This window comes from Mustela nigripes, chromosome 13, assembly GCF_022355385.1.
Source record: "Mustela nigripes isolate SB6536 chromosome 13, MUSNIG.SB6536, whole genome shotgun sequence".
In the NCBI taxonomy this organism is placed as follows: domain Eukaryota; kingdom Metazoa; phylum Chordata; class Mammalia; order Carnivora; family Mustelidae; genus Mustela; species Mustela nigripes.
Window position 1 is genome coordinate 57,607,597 of NC_081569.1, and position 20,634 is coordinate 57,628,230.

Here is a 20,634-nt window from a genome sequence, read left to right on the forward strand (position 1 = left end):
GATATGCTTCAATCCTAGAATTCTATGTCCTAGGGATCTCTAGCATTGCAAAATAAAGCAGTCATGTTGCAAAAAACTTTAGCTGTGACCATTCTCTTTCAAAATTAGGAAAGGCCCTCATTTTTCCAGAGGGCACCAATATCATAGATAAGAAATCCAAGGAATAATCTGAACTATTCCCACGAACCTTCCCATCTCTGCAAGTCTTAAGTGTCTCTTGTAGACATCGCCATAGATTAGAAACCCACCACTCAATCCATTTCTCAGCAGTCCCTTCCCCCAGGCTGTAGCTGCCAAGGAAGCTTCTAGGGGTGGTACTTTCAGTTTCTCATGATCTGGATACATTTTAGTCACTATCTCGCTACCTGATTTCTTCTTCACTGGGACTTTTTTTTTTTTACCCACTCTTTGATATTAGTCACTCACAGCTTTATCACAGGGTGGGGTGGGGGGCGTGGGGTTGGGGGGAGCTTCTCTGCTTTTCTGTTAAACATCAGTCTTTTGCCTTTGGGGTTACAATCTGAGCCTGTCTGAGCAGCCCAGGAGACATGTAAGGGGGTCTGGAAAGAAGAGTCAAAACCTTGACACTCACATTTGAGTTGTGTCAATCAGGCGGCAGTGTGACTCCTCACCACTAGCCTTCACCAGTTCCTGAAACTCTTCCATAGTGTTTGTCAAGCTGGCATCCATTTTAAACATGATCCAGAATTCTGTTATCCAGTACCTATGGGTGGGGGGGGGGCAGTTAAAACAACAACAACCACAACAATCCAAAACTGAAGCCAAGGACTCGTGCTTTTCGGTGGGTTCTTCCCACAAAGAGGAATCAGAAAAAGAGGCTGCTTTGTCCTTCTATGTGCCTGGGAATATGGAATGTAAATTCTATATACAGAATATAAGGGGGTGGGGTGATGGTGTGGGGGATGGAAGGAAAACCACCTGCTGAGAGTCCTCTGCCCCTCCACACACCATATGCTTTGACAGGATAGGCACAGCACAGCAGAAAAAGCCATGGCAAAGATTTAGGCACAATCGTGTGCATCAGAGATAATTACAAGGAGTATGGTTATAGACAAACCAAATGTCCAAAGATGGGGGAGTCAATCTGTAAATCACACTTTCTCATATTTTACAACATATTACCATGAAAAATAATGTCCACCAAAAAGCTTTTAATGACTAAAGAAGATTCCTAGGATATAAAATTAAGTGAAAAATACAGGATTCAAAAATGTCTTTTGATCTCAACTATGTTAAAAAAGAAAAATAAAAATGCTTAGAAAACTGACAAAGGAAATATTCCAAAATAGGTAGTGGGATATGGATAACTATTACTATAGTCAGACTCCTTACTGAATTTTCAAAATGCTCTAATATAAGCTGTGTTATTTTAATAATTAGGAATAAAACCGAAAGGACGAGGAAGTCCTTCCTTATCTCTGTATCTCTCCCTACGCCATTTGATACAAAAATGCTTTAAGACTGAATAAAATGTTGGTATCAAATATTAAGCTCGAGAACATGAGCCAAAACCATGTTCCAGTAAGGAATCTCCAGAAGGCTGCACTGCCCTTTCCAGTCCGTCCAGAGCTGTTCTATAGATGGTGCAGGAAAGGTGGGGAGCATGAGGAAAGAACTAGAATCCCATGCTTCAGGCTTTCGTTTCACCCTACTCCGCAAGTCCCAACTGCGCACAGAAACATTACCTTACAAAATAGCAGATCTTCAGGCAAAGCCCTGGGGAATTCTTCGCCAAGGCATCCTTATAGGTAGGCTATAGTTAAGGGAAGTAAAAGTTTTTGTCATAGAAACCAAACAACATCTCATCTTTGGAAGGATTTGCTAAAACATCCCGCGCCAATATTTTCTTATGTCTTGAAGAACAGATAAACAATTTGTACAGTGAATTAGAAGAGGAATGAATAAATATTCAGCTCTCCTGTCATGATAATTAAGAGCAGTAATGTGAAAAATGATAATCTATGCCTGGAGGAAGTCAGCAGATAGACCTGGGAAGTGATGGCAAGTGAGACAAAGCTATGTGAATAATCGAAAATGCAATCCAAGATCACGTTTACGGGTCTGTGGCACTCAGAATATTCCATGAGAATGTGGCCATCCTAAGAGTATGAAAGAACAGTAAGATCACATTGTGTTGAACTCTTTAGAGATCTGTGGAGAGGGTATTTCATTCATTTTACAAGCCAAAGAATTGCAAAATCCAGTCCGGTGGTACCCTGGGTGGGTCTACCATCTCTGGTCACTAGACTGAGGAAACAGGCTATGTGCACCATGACCCCCTGAGGCTGTACCCATTCTCCCTTCTAAACACTGTGCCATCAGAACTGCGGTACGGAGTTAAGTGAATTCCTGCAGGGCCCCTTCCAGGAGTCCAGTGAGCGGGCTAGCAGAGAGCTCAGGTAACGGGGTGGAATGGTCTTCCTTCAGGGGGGCATGTGTATTTTAAACCTGGGAAAATGCAGAGGTAAACATAGCCAAGTCAAAGTTCACATCTTAGGATCTGTGCTTTTGATTAGGAAGGAATCTGAGCATTTGGGGATTTTATATCCCTGTAACGTTTAAGAGCATACTAGAATGAGAGTCTCGAAACTTCCCTTTAGAATATATAATTAAGTGCTTTAGACTTGTGGTTTTAAATTGAAATTTTGGAACTTCTAAGATGATGTTATCTGTCTATAACTTTAATAGTTATAAAAAACTATTTAGAATTCAGGAAGGCATCTGAAGTATTTAAAAATCATCCAAAATGTAAAATTCATAACTGTAGTTTACAACCATTGGAAGTATTTAGTTCATTAGCATTATTCAAATTAACCAAACATTTTTCAAGGTCCCTTAAAAATGCTTGGAGAAACATGCTAGATATAATAGAAAGAATTGTATTTGCAAACTAAACTTGAAGCCGGCCTAAAGAAGAGGTAGGGCTGTAAAATTTGTACTTTTAATAAAATCACTTTAATTTAAAAACTAAATTTCAATAGATTTAATGCCCATAATATCTATCCTCAAAAGCATCAAAACAAAACAAAACACAAAAACTCACATGCACAGCAACACAGAAAATAAACAAGTCCAGGCAACTGGCAAACCGGATGAAATAAAAGGCTCTGTCTGACGCCTGCCTTTCTTTGGGCATAAAAGCTAAAAGTGAAAACAAGGACTTTACATGTCTTTAGTCCATATCGCTGAGGAAGTGCGTGCCTTCAACACAAAGAGCTCCAAGCACAGGGCACCTTCTAGATAAATATGGCCCAGATTCTGTGTTTTTATTATTTGATGCGCTTGTTGACATTTTATTCTTCCTTTTTTCATGAAGAAGGGACAGAAAACGCACTTCTCTTTTATAACAGCCAAGTAGATCTATAAATCAACACAGTGCCGTTTACCACAGAGCTTTTATTTGGTGGCTCCCTGCCAACATCCATCCCTGCGGTGCTGGGCCGCGCAGAGGCGGCAGCGGCAGCTGAGTGCGGGCCCTGCCCACAGGCTCAGCGGCTCGGGGCTCGCTGAGCCTGTGGGCAGGGCCCGAGTGAATGGCTCAGTGCATGGAGCGCTCCTTGCACAGGGCCTCGCAGGACGCTGGGCCGGAGGGCAGAGCACGCCCCTCATCAGAGCCCCTAAGCTACAACAAAGGGAGATCTAAAGTGAGGCCAGGCGCCCGCTTTCTCACTTGGGGCGCTGAAGCAAACGCCCAGAGGCTCCGGCATCTGCCTTGCAGGGGTTCATGTCACTGTTTGCTGGAAGATTCAGGCTCCACACATCTTCCTTCTCTCCACAGCCAGTATTCTGACTGTATGGTTCTGACTGTACTTTTCAGGCATTTGAGCCATTCATAGCATGTTTTAAAATCTTTTTAATTATGAAAAACCAGGAAGTATCAGGAAACCATGAGCTTACTTAACTAATAATTCTATTACTTCCAGGTCAGAAAACAGAGACCTTAAGCATGAAGAAAAAATTGTTCTGCTGTCAGTGTTTAACCCAGGTTTCAGTGACAGGCAGTCTCACTTCATATGCCCTTCTTAGAATCTTGCCCCCCGCCCCAGAACAAAGCCTAAATTTCTCACCTAAAAGTCCCAATACAGAAAGCGTATCCAATGTTTTGCTCCCATAGTCACGCAACATTCATTATGTACTATTGTGAGATGGCCTTTGATCTAAGTTCTAGAGAAATAAATATAAATAAGCCCTAGTTCCTGATGCGGGGCCAGACAGACAGACTACTGTGGGAGACACGTTAACAGGTAAGTTACAGCGTTGGATTTTTAAATCTATGTTAAAAATATATTTACACCTTTTTCTTACGGTAACTTGTAATTAAATTTTTAGTACCTTTGTAACTTTCTACAATATGAACAGAACTCAAACTACAACAGCTAGACACAAAGTTGCTGTGGCGTACCTGAAATAGTCATCTATAGAGACCAGAGCACGGAGCACACTGCAAAACTTGGGTGGATCAATGTATTTAGCTAACAGAATAAAAATACTTGGCACTTTCTGCAACTGAAGATGAAAAGCTTTTCAAAGCAGATTACATCCAGACTAGAGATGTGAGAGACACTCACTTAGGCAATACAAAATGAAAGGCAAAGGAATTAGATTTTCAGAGCACTGTCTAAGCTCACTACACGTGTTTTTAGAAGAGAGAGGTGTGTGGAAGGCTGACAATGTCAGGAAAGACTTTACAGAGGGGTCTGGAAAGAGTCTGCTAGGCAGTGAGGGAGGAAGAGCTATTCCAGGCACAGGAATTGCAAGAGGACCCGTTCCATCTGGTGCACCAAGAAGTTCAATGTGGGGGAGACAGGCCCTCGGAGAGAGCTGCAGAGAGAGCTGGGCATCCCCCTGCTGTCTGCAGAGGCTCTGAAGCAATGGCCTTCATGATCTGCTTCTCGGGAAAGTGACTTCAGAGGTGGATAATGACTTCCCTGGGTGAGAGGTGGGGAGGGCAGCACACTGGTGAGAACGGCAGTCCGGACAGAGAGGGGCCTGGGAGAGAAGACAGAAGCCCACACTCAGGCCGCGGCAGGGAGACGGAGAGAAGAAAGCAGCTAAGAGTCATTTCTGGGGTAGAAGCCCAGGGATTGAGTAATGGACTCTGTAGGCGGTGAAAGACGGGAGGAGTCAAGGGCGCCTCTGAGGTTTCTGGTTTGGCTAAGTGGATGGGCAGGGACACCACCAACTGAAATTGAAAATGAAAATGCAGTTGTCAAAGCAGAATTAATAGGTAGTAATCGGGGAAGAAGATGAGAAAATGAATTAAGTTTGGGGCTTATTAAGACAGAAGTGTCTGCAGCACAAACTAGTCCAAGTATTTTTTATAAAGCGGTCTGGGCTAAAGAAAAACAGGCTTGAGACACACTGAGGGTTGCAGAAGGGAGGGCGTGGGGGGATGGGGTAACCAGGTGATGGGCATTAAGGAGTGCGCGCGGGAGCTGATGAGCCCCGGGTGTGCTATGCAACTGATGAATCCCTGAACACGATACCAAAAACTAATCATGTACTATGTGTTCAGTCATGTACTAATCATATAAACTAATCAATAAATTAATTGAACTTAATTAAAAAAAAAGCAACCACACAAGAAACACAGACTTGAAAGGCCACAGCACAGAGGGACAGAGGTGGAAATCCTGGTGGGAAATCACCCAGGGAAGGAGGTAGAGTGAGAAGGACACCAGGACGCTGTCCCCCTGTTTGAGAGGGGCTCAGAGGAGGGGCTAGATGGGAGGCCAGACAAAGGACTGGCCGCCCAAGAAGGGGAGGCCCTGGAGAGGTGGAGGGGTGTCCACAAAGCCCAGAGTCAATAGGGACAGGAAAGAGCCAAGGGGCTGAGCCACCAGAAGGCTAGTGGTGACATGAGAGGAAAGTCTGAGTGCCGGGGTGGGGCCCCAGCTGAGGGAAGGAGTGAGTGCGAGTCCAGAGACGGGAGATAGTGATGCAGACTATTTTAGGAGGTTTGTGCATCAAATTTCTAACCCTAACAGGGGAGGGAGGGCAGGGTGGAGAATTAGTTCCTAGGCTGGGGAGACCTGAATGTGTTTTAGATGGACGGGCAGGTATCATTGAAGGGGCAGAGGTCAAAGTGGAGAAGAGGGGACACAGGTGAAGGGTCAGACCCTGCGGGGCGCGGAAGGGAGCGGGGTCTGCGCAGGGTGGAGGCAGTCACGGGGCACAATTCAGTCCTTAGAGCAACAAGTTTCTCACTGAGGAGGTTTTAACCACTGACACTGTTTAGAACTGCTGGTACCTGGAGTTAACAGAAATCAACTGCCTCTGAGTCAGCCTTGTAACGGCTTGAAAATTCTCTGCAGACCAGACACCCACTTATTACCTGCAGCTCTTACTACACAGACCTCTGCCAACACTCCACCCTTGGAATCCTTTGATACAGCAAGTGAAGATTTGTAAGTAGGTTTAGAGAAGGACTCAGTCTCTTCCGGTGACTTTTATTTTTCTGTGTGCCATGAGGTGAAAAGGAAGGGGCCGGGGGAGCGGCAGAGAATGAGAAGAGCCACCAGGCGTGACTCAATGCCAAGGGCACGGGCTGCAGGTGCTCCACGGTCTCCCCCCACCTGCAGTCCTTCCTCCAGGGCCGCTACTTACAGCGTCCCCTGGGGACGAGAGGGAGAGGGCAAGCTCCTTCTCCATCCCACGGGATTCACACCCCGTAGGAAGGTTAAAATCCAGCAGGGTTTGCTTGGCCCCCAGCCAGCGCCTCTGCCTGAAGCATAAAAGCACCAGGGGCCATGTCAGATGCTGTGGTGTCACAGACCCTTCTTCAGAGCCCGGGGAAAGGGGGCGGAATGGGACAGCACAGCCAGCTCATCACTGCAGTCGTGGCCCCACCCATGTCAACCTGCACGGGATGAACAGGAATCTTGACTAACCTACGGGAAAGGGACTTTTACTCGCCAGACATACTGAAGGCCAGTGATTTCTTGGACGTCTTGCCCGAGCCGTCAGCACGGACGATACTGCCCCGCCCAGCTGCAGTGACGCACAGGTGTTGACACCCCCACACACAACCCCCGTACCTCCGAAAGGACATGTGAACCCACTGACCACTCTGAGTGGTTCCAACCACTCAGAACGAAAGCAAGTTTCAAACTTCGAGGTACTTCTGAATGAATCCCACTGGGCGATTGCCTGTCACTGTGCTGAAGGATATAGGGTGATGACCTTCTGGAGCAGTTCGGCAGAGGAAATGATAATTCGGTGCATGGTCAGCATGACTTGCAACAGCTGGTTACTCCGACACAGGTTTCCATCCGCATCTGAAAACACAAAAAGCGGCATCTGAGCACGGCCCCTGAGAGAAAGGGAGTCCCCTGCTGACAACCTCCGTTACCGGAAGGCAGAGGGCTGGAGTGGGGGCCTCGCCACTCGCTCTACTGCCTTCTCCCGCTGCCTTGAGCACCACGAAACCCCCTTTTTTGCTTCTTACCCCCCTGCTGCATTAACCACCCCGCCAGAAAGATGGTAAGATCTTGGGAAAGGGATAAACATTGCACCATACACTCGAGTCTCTGTTGAAAGCAGAAACACATTCAAGTTTTATGCAGTCCAAAGCACATATAAGGTGGTGGGTGGGGGAGTCCTTTCCAGGGTCAGAGTGAAAAATATGTAGTCTTAAAGAGATTACAGTTAGGGGCACCTGGGTGGCTCAGTGGGTTAAAGCCTCTGCCTTCAGCTCAGGTCATGATCTCAGGGTCCTGGGATCGAGCCCCCACATCAGGCTCTCTATGCAGTGGGGAGCCTGCTTCCTCCTCTCTCTCTGCCTGCCTCTCTGCCTTCTTGTGATCTCTGTCAAACAAATAAATAAAATCTTAAAAAAAAAAAGAGAGAGAGATTACATTTAAACACCTGAACTTTGAAAAATTTACAAGAACAGGTGACCATAGGAATACATTTCTAGGGCTCTCTCACGGCCGTGGAAGGGATTCCTGCCATTGAGGGAAATCTAAGCTTTCCTAGTTTTATGGGCAAAATGCCTCCAGATGAAAATAAAGGAGGAAGACTAGAGGCAAATGTGACATTTGGAGATGATGGCTGGGTTCATTTCAAAGATCACGCTTAGCTAGGTTTTCCTAATCCCAGCAGGTACCAAATGGTCAGATGCATTCTTTACACGGGCATTGGGTATACAGATTCCCTTTGCAGTGGCTTCCAAAATCTTTTCAACACTTAGACCATGAAGTGTTAGGGGCTGTGTTGCACGGATTGCTTCACCTTGCCAGCCAGCTTCCAGGTGGGCTCAGCCCTGGGGAAGCATCAGCAAGGGGCAGGAGGAGAGAGGCGTCCCAGTACTTCTCTCTTGTGCCCTCTCTGCTTTGGTACCACTTCCCTGACAGCAGCTCTAGGTCTTTTCAGTGAACGGCCTATCGTTCATGACACCAGCTCTCTCAGGGTTCTAACCCTGTGGATCCCCACGGACCCCTGGCCCACGGGGGAGGGACAATGACATCCGGTTGGTGACAGTCTGGGTCCAGCATCCCTTAATTCCACCCCCATCTCTGGACGTGGTTCCTTCACTCCGGTGCTTCTCCTTCAACCAAGCCGTGTGAACTCGATCCTCGGAGGGGAACTTGGATGATTCAAAGCATCAAAGGGGAGAATGGATGTGATCTGCTGTAGCACTTCAAAGCTCTTTAAAACACATTATGCAAAAGAGGCTGTCGTTTTCAGTCTTTCCAAGGGCACCGGACGATAAATGAAGGGCACCGTGTACTTGGGCTCCGGATTCGGAAGTCCTGGCTCACCCGAGATGATGACCTAAAGTCATAGTTCATGGAGAAATTGTGCATCGAGGGGCCAGATCACTCACCTTCCCCTCACCGAATCCACCGATTTCTGTGCGTGCTGTTCCTCCCCCTGCTTGCCCTCCCCTGTTTCCCCGGGAGGCCATTCTGAGGCCGTGGCTTCCACTGGGCACATAGTCTCCTTCTTTCTCGAGGATGCCGATACTGCCTCTGTCCACATTCTCTCCTGCGTCATCCACTTCCCTCTCTTTCTCCTGCTTTCCTCACCCATACCATTAAACATAGTGGAACATGGGGTGCCTGGGTGGCTCAGCGGGTTAAACCTCTACCTTCAGCTCAGGTCATGATTTCAGGGTCACGGGATCGAACCCCACATCAGGCTCTCTGCTCATCAGGGAGCCTGATTCCCCCTCTTTCTCTGCCGGCCTCTCTGTCTCCTTGTGATCTCTCTCTCTCTCTCTGATAAATAAACAAAATCTTTAAAAAAATAAGAAAAATTAAAAAAAATAAAAATCATTAAAAAAAATAAATAAAAAACACAATGTAACAAAGCTGTAGGCTCTCACCAGCTCCAGGACTTCATTTCTCCAGATCAATTTCCCACCTTCTATTACATTTTCAACCAAACCATTTTAACTTCTACCTCTGTTATCCCAGTGAACAGTTTATTTTCAAGGCCACCAACCAGCTCCACGTTGCCAAATCTAATAAGTTTATTTCACTGGCTTCATCTGACTTCATGATTCAGGTTGCATTCAACCCAACCCAACCCAAGTTGACAATCCTCCTTCCTGGAACACTTTCTTCTCTTGGCTTCCATAACATCACACTGTCTCAGCTTCTCTCTCACACTCTTCTTCTGTCTCCTCTTCCTCTGCTGAGCATTTAAATGTCACCATGCTCTGTGGCTTAGGCCTCCTACTTCCTTTTAAAAACAGTTTTAAAAATTTGAAACTTCTTAAATTTTAAATTAAAAAATTTAACTTTCTTTTCTAGGGTGAACTCATCTAGTTCTTCGGTGAAAACGCCATCTATTTGCTGATGACTGCCCAACTCCCATCTTTAGTCTGAGTACCAAATTAACATGTCCAACACCCTCCTTGGCAAAGCAACGCAGAGTTAATTTCCAACCTAACTCACCCCATCAAAGCTCCTGACCTCTCTCTCCCCCCAGTCCAGCGCTCCTCCATTCTTCCTCATCTCGGGAAATGGCACCACCAACCGTCCTCAGTTACCCACACAGAAAACCTAGAAGTCCTCCTTCATTTCTCAGTTGCCCTCACATCCAGTCCATCAGCGGGTCTTGATTCTACTTCCAAAATGAGCCTTGGACCAGTCCATTTCTCCCCATCCTTGCCACTGCACAGACTAGTTGTAACCAGCACCATGAGGCACGAACCCAAATGACCCCCCGCTTCCTCTCTTGTCCATCCTCCACACAGAAGCCAAGAGGCAGCCCGTAGGTCAGATCATGGGGTTCATACCCTTTAACAGATTCCATTCCACTTGTAATGAAACACAAACCCCTTGCTGTGGCCAGTGGAGTTCTGGCCCCTTCTAACCTCTCCCACGTTTCATACCACATCGCTCCTCTTCAGAGGGGAAATACCTCTGTTTCTACCTCAGAGCCTCCAAGTTTCTTCCTAACACACAGACTTGCGTTTGATATTTCCAGCACTGTGGCCTTTCTTCCCTTGGCCTTGCACGTCCTTCCAGTCTCAGCCCCGATGTCACACCCTCCGAGAGGTCTTCCTTAAACTGCTGACGTAGCCATTATCCTGTCTGAGAGTCTTCATAGCACTTACCAGGATTAGAAGTTATCTTTTCAATTTTTATTTTCTGAGTCTCCCCTAGAATACAAGCTGTGTGATGCCCCAGCCCTGTTTCTCCCACAGCCTTGTTTCCAGGGCCTAGAACAGGGAGCACACAGGGCAGGTATTCAATAAACATTTGTTGAGTAAATGAGTAAACTGTATCACAACGCTTTTCTTAGGTCTTTGGATATTGGATTTGCTTTTGCTCTTGTCATTACCTATTTCACTGGTGAAATAATATATGTATTTCTTTTCTTCTTGGCTGAAATTTACCAAAAAACCCTCGAGGTTACAACATGACATATCATTGTTATGAAGTATTCAGTTAGGATGGTTATAGTTTTGTTCATTTTTTTTTTTAAGGTTTTTAAAAAAATTGTATTTGGGGGAGAGAGAGAGAGTGTGTGTGAGCGCATTAGCAACAGCGAGGGACAGAGGGAGAGGGAGAAGACGACTCCCTGCTGAGCAGGGAACCCGATGCAGGGCTGGACCCCAAGACCATGACCTGTGTTGAAGGCAGATGCTTAACTGACTGAGCCACCCAGGGGCCCTCATTTCATTAATCTTTTATGAATTCTTCTCAGCTTAGTGAGGCACAGTGGATATGTCAGGTGTTTCTCATTATAAGCATCTTTGCCACAAGCTTTTTCATCATATAAGTAACAGGCAAAACTAAGGCAATTTTGCTGTAAAAGGTAAAAAGCAAAAACAAAAAAACCCCAGTTGACAGTGTGGCTTCATCTTTCCATGCTGCTGTGCTCCCCATTTTTATAGGCGATGCTCAGCCCTCACAATGGTCTATACAGTGGTACCGAGTTTTGAGCTCACGTTTCCCACAGAACTTAGAATGTCCGTCACAGACACAGGACAATGTGCCAAGAACACACAGGAGTGGAGAAGGGCTTCACAATGCGGTCTGCAGCTCAGGTACAAATATGCCTCCTGGTATTTGGAAACTGGTACCTCTCTTAATGACAGAGGATATTTTATTTTATTATTATTTTTTTAAAGATTATTTTATTTATTTGACAGAGACACAGAGAGGGGGAACACAAGCAGGGGGAGTGGGAGAGGGAGAAGCAGGCTCCCCGCTGAGCAGACAGCCCAATGTGGGACTTGAGCCCACGACCCTGAGATCATGACCTGAACAGAAGGCAGACGCTTAACCAAATAAGCCACCCAGGTGCCCCTGATGGAGGATGTTTTAGCAAGGAGACAAATCCATAAGAAAAAAAAAAAGCTATAGTATGAAAGACTTTGAAGACTGCTTTGCTACAGCACACAGAAACACTCAGTTATCTGCACAGTACTGCCATGGCACATGTTAAGGGCACTCAAATGTTTTGTATTGTGCAACAAAGTTGTTTTAATTTTGTTATTCAGTTTTCATGTTTTCTCATGTCCTTTTAAATGAATATCCCTGTGTGTGTGTGTGTGTGTGTGTGTGTGTGTGTGTGTGTGAGAGAGAGAGAGAGAGAGAGAGATTTTTATCTTTTATGGCCAAATTGTTTTTCACCTGATTAGTTATGCAGCAAAAATGCTTGTGGGGAAAATGCTCACTGCACAGGTGTTGGTGCAGAAATCGCCTGGAACTGGTTAGCGCTGCGCCCTGTCTTCTGGCCCAATTTCTGTAACAGTGAGATCTTGCCACGGAAATTCCACATAACAAACCACCCCAAACCTCAGTGACTTAAAACAGCACTCAATTATTTTTTCTCGAGTGAACTGGCTGGCGGGTCAGCTGAGAAAGGCTGGGCTTTGCTGGGGGCCTCTGTTACACGACCACACCCTGCCACCCCCACCCAGGACCAGCTGGCTGGTTGAGCTCTGTTCTTTCATGGTGATGGCGGGGCAGGAAAGGGCAACTGGAAATACGAAGGCCTCCTAAGCTTAGGCTTGGGAGTGGCATGCTGTCACTTCTGTCTCGTTCTGCTGGCCAAAGCAAGTCAAACTGCTGAATCCCCGCAAAAGAGTGGGAACTTTAAAGTCACATGAAGAACATCACTGACACACAGAAGGTGAAAAATGGGGGACAGGTGTAACAACGTCATCAAATCTATCACAATTATGAGGAAGCTAACTTTTCATTTTTTAAGATTTTATTTATTTGAGAGAGAGAGAGAATGAGAGAGTACAAGAAAGCAAGGTGAGGGGGGGGGAAGGTGTGAGGGGCAGAGGGAGAAGCAGACTCCCTGCTGAGCAGGGAGCCTGATATGGGGTTCGATCCCAGGACCCCGGGATCATGATGTGAGCCAAAGGTAGATGCTTTACTGACTCAGCCACCCAGGTGCCCCATGGCGGGTGGCTAAATTTTCCAATTCAGCATCTGACAACATGGTTTCTATAATGCTCCTTTCCTCACCGAGGTAGTAGGGTCATATTCCAGGATACTATGGTAAAAAGCAGGGAAAATGAAGATCTTTGTGGGGTATGCATTAGACCATTCAGGGGAGCCATAGACACAGTGACGGGCTTTTTCAGTACGCGCAGGCTTGCTATCTCCACCATTCTCTGTGGCTTCCCGGCATCTTTCCATGGATGCTCATGTGTTAGGGAAAAGGACTTAGAAGTGTCCTGGGTGAGATCAAAACCAGTGACATGTGGAAGGATTTGAGGAACTAAACAGGTTTATTCCAGAGTAAACTGAGGAGAGCTCTTAGGACTATCTTCACATGTCTGCAGTACCATCTATGGGAAAGGGTTTAGATTTGTTCTGTGGGGGAGGCTGAGAGGAATCAGGGGGCAGAACCAGGGAGGCGGAGGAGGAGAGAGGACTGAGCACCACACGGGGCAGAAACTTCTAACCACCAGGACTGCCAACAACGGGAGCGCTCTCACCACGGAGGTGCTCATGGGGAGGCTGCACCCACAACCGCAGAGCCATTACCCACTGAAGTCCTCTTAATCCCAGGGGCTGCGCTAAGCTCCTTAATGTGTCATCTCTCGTTCTTAAAATAACTGAGCAATGTTGGTGTGGCCCCACACTGCGAGCTGAGGAAATCAAAGTATAGAAAGATGAGGTAATGTGTTCTAGGTCAAAGAGACAAAGAGCGAGGATCCAGATCTGGCTCCAGGTCTGTCTGATTCCAGAACTCCAGCTCTCTCCACGAGACACAGCTGCCTGTCACGCGGCCATCAGTTAGGAGAGGGAATTCAAGTGCGAAGAGGGGGCTGAAGTAGACCAGCTTCAAGATCTCTTCCAGTGCTCAGGGCTGAGTCTAAGACATGCTGCTGGGCTGCTGGATTAGAAGCAATGCATGCCTGGAAAAAGTTTTTATACTCTTGATGATTTCTGAAAAACTTCTGGATGCTTTGGCTGATACACACTGATCATTAAAGTTGCCCTTAAGATAAGAAGGGTGTTGTGCCTAAGATGCCAAACCATATTTGCTCTCCGCTGTTACCCTGCACCCCCTCTTCCAGAGTTCCACAATGTTCCCCCACCGCGGCGTGGTAATCGTCACAGGCTCTCTGTGGGCGTGAAGGCTGGCAAATGGTAAGGCCAGGAGTGGGTGACTCACTCAGCAAAGCGAGGCAGGAATGGGGTGAGGGAAGGAGCATGTCTGCACCTACACTCAGACTCGCTTCTTGGCTCTCCTTTCCAGCCAAGAGGAATCCGGCACGTTCCCTTGCCCTCGCTCCGGCCGCCGTCCCTCCCCAGCGTGATGTTCAGCCTCTGTGCGACCGCATCAAGGGCGCCTTCCCTTCTTGACTTCATCTGACGAACAAGCGCTTCTTTTTTGAGAAGAAGAGCCTCCCTTTGAAAGTCAGATTTCTAAGTGGGTGGTCAAGAAGAATTTACCTTCCAGACTGCGGGATTTAATTTTGATATTTCGATATAATCGCTGTAAGCGGATTTAAATATTTCAATGAATAATTTCATTTTGTTTGCATCTTTAGGCTTTTCAAAATGCAGGGGATCATACTAAAAATTCTAATAAGTAAAATGTGCAATGCATAAGAAAGTGTGCATATTTTCTCAGTACCATCTGCTTCTCACACTTCAGGGGAGACTTCTTTAGGGGGCTGAAACCTCAGCGGGTTACAAAATGTCAGTCTTCTATACTCTATCACTAGACCTGGGGAGTAATATATGCTGTTGGGGAAGTATATTAGTTAAGGATCCATCAAACCTGAGGACCATTTGGTCCATAAAGCAAAAAGAAAAGCCATGTGGCTTCTAGACAGTCATTTATCTATGAACCAAAAAAAAAAAAAAAAAAAAAAAAAAAAAGAAAAAAAAGAAAAAAGAAAAAAAAGAAACCATTTTCCATTAGGAAAATTGGGCTCCGTGGCAACAATAGCTACACTTTATGGAATCACAAAATCTCGGGGTGGAAAAGACATTTGACATTTTCTACCTCAACCTTCTAACTCAGGAAAGCAAGCGGCTATCTAGCATTTACTTGTACCTTTCCAGGGAAAGGATATGGCTCCCCAACTATTCTATGTAGTGGCTTTTCATTCCATTTCAACTAAAAACATTTTTTGATGCAATTAACCTCTACTAGTGACTAATCTACTCTGGGGGAGGCACTGTCTTAGGTCCTAAAGGAGAGCTGAGGAGAGCTACGGAAACCCCTCCTCATTAAGAAGCCCACAATCTACTTAGGGAGTAAGACGCACACCCAAGACATAATCTACCAGGCAGTAAATGTTAAGAGCGAGCACACAGAAGAATGGCAAATTTCGGAGGAGGGAGAGACCCTATAGAGTCATGATGGCTCAGGAAGCATCTTGGTGTCTGTGGAGAAGTGACTCAGAACTTGAAGATTCAAGAGGTCATCTGGTTCAGCCCTTTGCCCCTCAACGGGTCTGCACACTCTCTTCTTCCTTTCTGTGGCTTTATCTTAAATAAGTTATTTGCCTCTGACAGCAATGAACTGCTTCCTAATGATTGGAATCCTATGAGAGCAAACTAGCAATTCGCTGCATTCCAGGTACCGCTTCTTGCTGACAAGAGATGGGGATGGCTTTCCTACAGCGAATGTCTGTCCGGGCATGAGGCATGAATGACTTGCAGCAGAATGGACATAAAATACGACCAACACCAGAGAAACTGCAGAACACAGTCTTTGCTTCTCCTTTGTTTTGGTTTCCAGGGACATCTCTTGATATGTGGAGAATTTTGAGTGTACAGGCAGAAGATCTGAAATTGGCATACCGCGAGCAGGCAAGCTGTCGGTCTTGGGGGTACAGCACCAAACAGCAGTTGTGTCAAAACCAGGGACCAGAAAAAACGGTAATGGGAACTCTAGGGTCAAAAGCATGGGGGGCAGAAGTGGATCTAGAGCCTCAAGCAGAGCAGAAATTGTGAGTGGAGGTCAGTGTCTCCAGAAATGAGAAGACAGGATCCAGGGAGAAGTTGACAGACACACAGAGAATCGTAAATGCGTAACACTGGATAAATGTTCTAAAGAAACAAAATCTACTTGACAGCAACAATAGAAATCCCGTTTGGAGAGGATACATAAATCAGCAAGCTGAAGGATATGTCAAGAGTTTGTTGCCGTTCCTTCTTTTGCTTTTTAGCACTAACAGCTGCCACCAGGGCAGGACGTCCACAGGAAGAGAGAAGGGGGTGCTCCGTACCCTGAACTCCCACAACTCCCAACCGCCTGCACAGCTGAGAACATGTGTCGGGTACCACCATGGTCTTGCTTTTGGTCCTTGGGCCCCCGAGCCAGCATGCTGGGGTGGGGGTGGGCAGGTGCAGGGCTTGGCAGCCCACCTGAGGTCGAAAAGGGTGGTCTTGTCCAGCAGCGGTGTTCCTTCCTACCAGGTGCTCCTGAACCCATGTTCACCCCCATCCTCGTCTCCCTCTGGACCTTGGTTAGTGATGGAAGGAACAGTTAATCCAGACCCAGAAGCTCCGCTGGTGGAGAAGGATGTCAAGGGTGAAGCTGCTCAGGAGCTACAACAGCAATTTGCCTGTGGTTCATGCTCTAAACCAGGGACAAAAATTTTAATGTAAGGTGAGAATTTGGGAAGAGGGACGCTCCCAGTTCTCTGTAAATCCAGCCTCGGCCTTATTCCCTTTGGGATAACCTGGCCCATCACAGCCAGGCCAAAGGTGCGGGGCCGGCCATGGGATCGTGAAGATGTAGGCAGAGTATCTGCTAACCCGTGGCCCAGCAGGGCGTCCGGGGGCTCTGAGGATCTCGGTGACAACTGGCTTTAATTATTTATTTGCAGTGGCTGGGGGACACCACGACATGGACAACACATAAGCCTCAATTTGATCATGACCTGCACCTGCAAACTTGACCAATAGGCCTCTAGAGGCAGAGTCCTCCCCAAGTGGGGAAGGGGCTGGCCAGGCTCACCTCTTCTCCCTACTCCCACCCAACCGCTGGGACAGGGACCGAGAGAAGGTGAAAACCTGGCTTATCAGCCTCTATCATAAAGGGGATTTGGTGCCATCAGGCCTGTCCAAGGAAGACACTTGGTGGGGAAAAGCCCCTGTGCCTCCTCCCTTCATTCTATCTACTCTCCATCCTGTTGGGGCAGGGTGGGGATATGGGGAGGGGCAGGCATTTTCAAGTGGCACAGCACCTAGACACTTCATGCGCTCGCGCACACACATACACACACATACACACACACAATGTGCACATGAGCAAACCATTCCTGAAGCCAGCGGACAGAGAACTGTGCTGGCCTCCGCAGATGACAACGCCTAATAGCAATACTTGGTTTTTACTGCACTTAGGTTCCACGAACAGAATCACTCGTGTTGAACGTGGGAGTTTCACAACCCTGTGCTGTGGCCGGGGCCGTGGGCTCAATGTTAAAGATGAAGAAACAAGGTGTCATGCCTTGGCCATGGTCACAGGGCTGGTGAGTGGAGGCTCCTGGGCAGGAATGGCTTTCTGACCCCTGCTCAGGGCTCTTCCTTGGCACAAGTGTCTCCTCAAGGAGTATGTGAATGGGTGAAGACTGGCTATACTGGGAAGAGCCCTGCCTTTCAGCCTTCCACAGTACAAGGCAAACCCCCTTACCCACAGCCCTACTTCTCTTTCTCTCCCCAAGAAGCTCTGTCCCTGTACGGACCAGCTCTCTCACTGCAGTTAGGGTACATTCTCTAAAAAATCACCCCAGAGATCCTAACACTTAAACCTACCACTTTTCATGACATCCACACAAAGCAGCTATTACTGGCACCATTTAGCTAGGACAGCCAGAACCCAGAATGCCTGCGGAGCCAGTGGCTGTGTGGGTGGAAATGCTAAGGCCCTTGGGGAGCTCCCAGCCCTCCCGGGTTGGCCCACCTCCCCTCTCTGGCGCAGCAGGTGCTCTCTCTCTGTTCCCTTGGCCCAGCCAGCAGCAGGAACATTCCTCCCTGGGCATGGCTGTTCTTCCGATGCGTGAAGCTCTATGTAAAAGATGACCCAGATTTTTTGGATGAGTGACTGCAATCTATAAATGTCTAACCAAGTGCACGGACTGCCTAACGTGAAAAAGAGCTTTTAGCTGTGTTGTCTCTGCTGAGCAAGACGGCGGCCTTCCTTGGGGACCGCTGCCTCAGTCTGGGCCTGTCACGTCTGAAGAATCGGGGGCTGACAAGTCGTGAGAGAAGCTGTCCTCTTCAGTTCTGCAAATGAGACACAGTTGAGGTGGGAGTTGGGCTGTCACAACAGGCCAGGGGAGGGAAAGCTGTGACCGGTGCCAGGCAGGCCCAGTGATCTGACTCTGGGATAACACCATGACCTCAGACTCTCAGAAGGTAGCATCCACTGAACGCCATACGCGGCCGCTTCTCTGGCTCTATTCCCCGGGGAACAACTGGATTGTCTGCCTGGGGAGTTGGGCCACCACTTGATTCTTGGGTGAGCTGCCGTCAGCAGAGCCTACTTGGCTCCCACAGCGATCATTCCCCAGCACAGCACCACAGGAATCCACCCGGCAGAGGCCTGTCCCAGCTCCCTAGAGGACACACACGGCTGCCAGCAGGTGGCTGGGAGAGAGGCCAGCAAGGGGGGGTGGACCCCAATGAAAAAGAGATAGTGCCAACACAACAGGCAGGAAAATCTGGGGCAGCACTCTACTCCAGCTCACTGGAGCGCCTTCCTATCGCTTCATTCTTGTCTGTTAAATTTGGGGCCTCTTTTGCATGTTCGTTGACAGGCTGAAGAGGTACTGAGGAGCAACTTGGGGAACTTCCCACATACCACACAGTGAAATAACATGAGGCCTCCCTGAGACGGACTGGGCAGCCCCACGATCAACCTTCTTCAAAAAGTTTTTCTCAATGTGTGACTCGATCCTAACAGACCTACTTGCCTTGGGCCTCTTGTTCCGGGACACGATGGGGATGAAGTAACCGGTCTGTGATGACATGAACAGCAGTACACCGAGTGTGGTCGTTCTCCAAGGACACGGTTCTCAGCTTAAAATTCTCTGCCATGAACAGTCCTGTATGAAACCATGGTCACCTCACCCTGTATGGCAAAGGTAACTCGGCGAACTCTTTCATCCTTGGATAGAAGTTACCCTGAAAGTCTCCCGTCGCCTTCCTTGGTTGTAGTTAGGATTAGATTATGTTTGATAAAGGACAAAAAAGGGCCTAGTGGCCTGTGAGGCGTTACAACTGTCAGTGAACTGTTCTTATTTCTCTGGCTGGATCTGGAACACCATTTTGTTTTTCTTTTTGCTTCTGCTGGTCTTCAGCTACTCCAGCTGGAACTATGATTCTTCATGAAATGCTATCATCACGACTCTGAGGGGCTGTCCATGGCCGGATGTCACGCTGCCCAGGCCAATGATGCTGGACTTGGCTTCCTCTCAAGGGTGGTCCCATTCCATGGCAGAGTTAACTGGGAGGCTTTCCAAACTTCCTCACTGTCCTAGGTTTGAAGTGCCCCTGCCCCTCAGACCCTCAAGACAGGAGGACAGCTTAGAGTTTGGTGAGGTGCTAGAGAGAGGTCTGCATGAGGACCTGGGAAACAGTTCTGGTTCTAACAGACCCACACACCTAGATGATCTTGCTATCCAGACAGGACTCTCTTCCAGTCTGAAGGAGAGCAGCAGCCTCCCTCTACTCAGGAGCCAAGAGTGAAATAAGAATGTTCCAATGCACCCCAACTCACGAACCAGTGCTTGTCAGCATCTCACAGAAATAGCCCAGATCCAACACTGAAACTCACAATGTTGGTACCAACTGGAAGCTGGGTGAGCCAGGAGGGCTATTTGGTGCTGCTGGAGTAAGGCAGCATCTGATTAGAGGAAATGAACTATATTCAAAAGTTAGCCTGATGCTGTCTCTATCTTCTCGTTAACATACACAAAATGCTTCCTATGTATGAGAGAGGCCTTACATGTATTAACTCTATGCAAAAGGTGGTATTATTGTCATCTGACAGATAAAGACACTGAGGCAGAAAGGGTCTAACTTCCCTGAGTTCAGGTAGGAAGTGGCAGACCTGGAGTTTGAACCCAGGCTGAAGGGGCCTGAGGTAGCTCATTTCTGAGCCTCAGCTTGCTCATTTGCATAATGAGAGCTTGGCAGTATCTTGCCCCCAGCAGCCCAGAAGAGAGCAATAATTAGGAGATCGGTTGAGATAAGGAAAGAGCTTTGATATCTTTTGGGGAGAATGAGGTCCTGAACTGAGTCCAAATCATGTGACATCTGGTTGACTTGTGGGTCCTGAAAACCTGGGCTGCCTGACAGTTGTCACGTAGGCACATGAAACCCTCGATCTGTTGTGGAGGTACCATGCGGGTGCATTTACCGGTGCCCTCTTGCCAACTATGGCCTCCTTGCACGCTAGCTCATTTGAGCCTCACCACAAATCCGGGGGACGGGTATTAGTTTAATTATTTTATAGTGTGGAAATGGACAGTAAGGTGATGGGATCAACCTCGAGTCACCCAGCCGAGGGGTAACAATATTGGGACTTGAGTTCTGGTCTTTTGACTTAAGCTCTGTCCTTTCCCCCACAGCCATGGCTGTTCATCCCGAGAGCTGGGAAGATCACTTCCCCTCGGCTCCTGAGGGCTGCGGGAGCCAGCTTCCCTGGTAAATGAGAACCCCGACA

The 20,634-nt window shown here is 47.6% G+C and overlaps 1 protein-coding gene across 2 annotated transcripts in view; it reads right to left on the reverse strand.

Moving 5' to 3' along the window:
• Nucleotides 1-20,634, reverse strand: part of RASGRP1 (RAS guanyl releasing protein 1) — an 82,883-nt gene that overhangs the window by 27,262 nt on the left and 34,987 nt on the right. For both annotated transcript variants that reach the window (XM_059372486.1, XM_059372487.1), the window contains exons 3-5: nt 7,193-7,298; nt 1,707-1,769; nt 593-724 (exon numbers count right to left, since the gene is read on the reverse strand). In XM_059372486.1, coding sequence (XP_059228469.1) covers nt 593-724; nt 1,707-1,769; nt 7,193-7,298 — 301 coding nt within the window. The remainder of the gene's footprint in view (nt 1-592; nt 725-1,706; nt 1,770-7,192; nt 7,299-20,634) is intronic.